The 3489-nt window shown below is 38.6% G+C and overlaps 1 protein-coding gene across 1 annotated transcript; it reads right to left on the bottom strand.

Annotated features, from left to right (window-relative positions):
* Positions 1-393: 393 nt before the first annotated feature.
* On the bottom strand, positions 394-2475 carry LOC129295583 (protein EARLY RESPONSIVE TO DEHYDRATION 15-like). The gene is made up of 3 exons (XM_054934118.1): positions 2329-2475; positions 1010-1352; positions 394-805 (listed from the first exon to the last, which is right to left on the bottom strand). The coding sequence occupies exons 2-3, from the start codon at positions 1317-1319 to the stop codon at positions 744-746; spliced, it is 372 nt and encodes a 123-aa protein (XP_054790093.1). The 5' UTR covers positions 1320-1352; positions 2329-2475; the 3' UTR covers positions 394-743.
* Positions 2476-3489: the final 1014 nt, after the last annotated feature.

Here is a 3489-nt window from a genome sequence, read left to right as displayed (position 1 = left end):
TTTTTTTTTCAATTATACTAGATTAAGCATATTAATGAATACTGATAGTATAAGTTAGCCAATTCAAACGAATCCCTACACATTTATACACTAGACAAGATTTAAAATAGTAGTTTTTAGTCATATTTCCATGAAATTTTCAACCAAAAACATTAGTGTTACATATATATATATATATATTGAATTAATATTTACAGTTTTGCATGCTTGCAGATGGTGCAAGAAATATTTGGCAAAAAATTAAAGTAGATAATGGGAGAAATATGAAAATAAGCCAAATTATTTATAACTAACAATGAAAATCACCAGAATTTTCATAATTGTTGTCTCAAAGCATATAAATGCGAGTCAATTCCATCAGGCCACAAGCCTTCCCAATAGAGAAACCAGAAATAAGTGACACAATGGACTCCAATTTGTCATTTTTTTTTTTTTTTTTTTCTTTTGTTTACATTTCTATAGCACTTGTTGCAGCCCTTACATTGCAATACACATTTGTTTGACAACCTTTTGAACTTCATTGTTCACCAAAGGATACAGTGGAAACAATGCAGGGTAGCAGGTAGGGACAGATGAAAAGTCCGATCGTTGCCTATACAGAAGTTACAGAAAGGTAAAGCTACAGAAAATATGGTGAGTACTAAGTAGCTTAATTGACCGCCAGCCCAAGTCTGGCAAGCTCATGGATCACGGCGAGTTCGGTCCGGTTATTGAATTCACAGGTACCTACATCTTAGGTTTGCTTATGCGGTTGGGAGCTTTGCTCCATGCTCCGTTTTCACCAAAGTTTTGGGACGAGTTTCCGCTGAAAATTAGAAGTTCTTCATTATTTGTAAACCAATATGAACAAGACAAATCACAATTCTAAAGAAACATTCAAGCATAAAACTGCTTCATTGAAATAATTGATGAGTTAAAATTTCCAATCTGAGTCTCCTGTTCTAGTACCCCCAAATCCAGAAATTTCCATTAGTTGTTAGGCACTAAATTGACAACTTCTCTTTCTTACCTTCAGCCTCGGAAAATTGAATGAATTCCTCAAGCTGAGCTTCCATCACAGAAAGATCCTCATCAGCGTCAAGATCAAATGTATCAGGCAGCAAATCAAGCACATCACTGCTATCAAATTCATCCTCAGCATTGTTATAATAACCTTCCTCATCCTGTTGCTGGCTGAGCCAATAGTCATGGTACCATGTCAATGTTGTTACCAGCTGCCACCATTCTGGAGAAAAGTCCTCCACTTGGCGGAAGGCAGCAGGGATGTAAATCGGAGCATTAGGATTTAATGTTGATCTTCCTCCAGAGAGTAATTCCATCTTTCGAGTTTGACTTTGATCCTTGTTCTTTATCTGTGTCACAGGGCCCAATGACAGATCATCAACAGTACTAGGCACTAGGCAGGAAGAAGAGTTAAATCGAATATGACATGTTACTAATATACACATACAGGACTGCCCATATAACAAAAAACAAAAGCATGTGCAAACAATCCCATTGGCAAAGCAACGGATGCTTGGTACTCTGAAATTACTTCGAGGGGGGGGGGGGCATCCAAGAACACAAGGCTACTTAACTTTCTGTTTTCAGATCAAAACACAGAAGTTACTCGTATTTTCAGGTCAAAACAATTCTTGACTCCTTTGCAGTTTCGACCTCAATAACGTCAGTAGACTTCGAAACCTTAAGTCCACAGTCACAGTATGAATTTGCTGACGCGTTTTATTTTTTCAACATGGGATAAGTGTTTCTCCGCGTGATTCAGACCCAGAGGAACCAAAACAGTCAAGGAACAAAGATAAGCAGTGAATTTGACGGAGCGGTTGACAATTCCATGACTCACACGAGTAACAACCATAGTAATTAACATATAATTCACCATTATGTCCAGGGCCAAGTCATCAAAACTAGCACATGAGATAATAATATTGGGAATCTTTCGAATAGTCAGTCATAAAGAAACTGGAAGATTGAAGATATTTCATAATCAGATCGAGAGGTTCTTTTGCTAACAAAATATTAAACTGATCTTCCTGAGTCTCGCAAAATGCAGCGGCAAAGAACCAAAACCACCAAATCGTTTAAAACCGCCCATCCTTTTCCAGTTACAGAACACAATTGGCTCATATATTTTCATCATCCTTCGCAATAAAAGCAAATTCTTGAAAACCACTCAACCTACAACATCTCAATTTTTCCCTCGGTTTCATCTCCTTCCGCGCAGGCCAAGCAGAAATTCAAACACAGGTATTCACGTAAAATAAAAATAAAAATAAACGAAAACCCTTGGGATCGCGAACAGATCGGAGAGGAGAGAGAACAAATTACCTGCAACGAAAGAAAGGCGATGACTAGTTCTGACCAATCAACGAAGCAAGAACGCGTACACGATGCGAAGTGTTGAGAGTCGGATCGACAAGAAAATGAATAAATAGACGGGGCCGGGTTCCGAGCCTTCGAGGCAAAGGTTCGGAACGAGATGGGGCCCGCGGGTTCGATGGAAATAATGCACCGTCCACTGTGCACCTTCGGACGCGCCCGGGAGCAGCTAGTGGGGTCGATAAAATGGTCCGTGTGAGGCGACCTTTGTTGACTCGCTTTTCTGGCTTTATAGTCTCCATGTCTATTTGCGTCTTTTTAAATTTGGGTTAATAACAAATAAAAAATAAGTAAAACTCGTCCACATGATAATTTATGGTGGGATTGAGTCATTTACTATATTAGTCAATTAGGTTTCGCAAGCATATTGTTAAGTAATCCTCGTTTTGTCGCAGCATTTTTGTGGGTATATCATTCTAGGTGCTACCACGGTTTTAGGGTTTTTCTAAAAAAGATGGGACTTTCATTGTGTAGTGACCTGACCCTATTTAGCGCGGGCCGGGGCTGGTGTTGATTTTTACCTCTTTGAGCCGGAAAAAAAAAAAAAGAATGCTAGGAGGAAAAAGAAGTCCCTTTGACGATTCATGTGTTTGGTTTGTGTAAGGAACTTCTTTATTTGAAGCATTATGTTAATTAGACACACTCTTTAACCGCACAACACTATTGTTCTTTTTTTTTTTTTTGGGGGGGGGGGGGGACGCGTCAGGACTTGCTTCATAGGTCTTTGTTCAAATTTTTTCACGTGTATAATATCAGTAAAACACCAAAAGCTGAAGTTGTGTGGCTGTAAGTATGTTTCTATATGGTGCACCCTATTGACAGTACTGCTGCAGGTTGATGTAACAAGAATCTCTAACAGCGCTAGCAAGTAATGAATCACACCAGTGGTCAATACCGGCGCGTCTAATTCTTATCTAGAGAACTCAGTTGAGCGTAGATAGCTACCATTCTTTTTACTCCAAAACAAAACACAATGATCCAGTCCTGTGATTACAAAATATTGTGTCCAGTCGATTATAAAATCATGGAAATCATTATCCAGTTACACTAATGAATTTTCATATGCAAGAGCATGAGGGAAAATTTTAAATAAATGCCTTAAAATAAGAC

Source organism: Prosopis cineraria, unplaced genomic scaffold, assembly GCF_029017545.1.
Source record: "Prosopis cineraria cultivar Desert tree isolate PC_DT_omini unplaced genomic scaffold, ASM2901754v1 PC149, whole genome shotgun sequence".
Lineage (NCBI taxonomy): Eukaryota > Viridiplantae > Streptophyta > Magnoliopsida > Fabales > Fabaceae > Prosopis > Prosopis cineraria.
The sequence above is the reverse complement of the archived record's forward strand: the minus strand, read 5'-3'. Positions and strand labels throughout refer to the sequence as shown.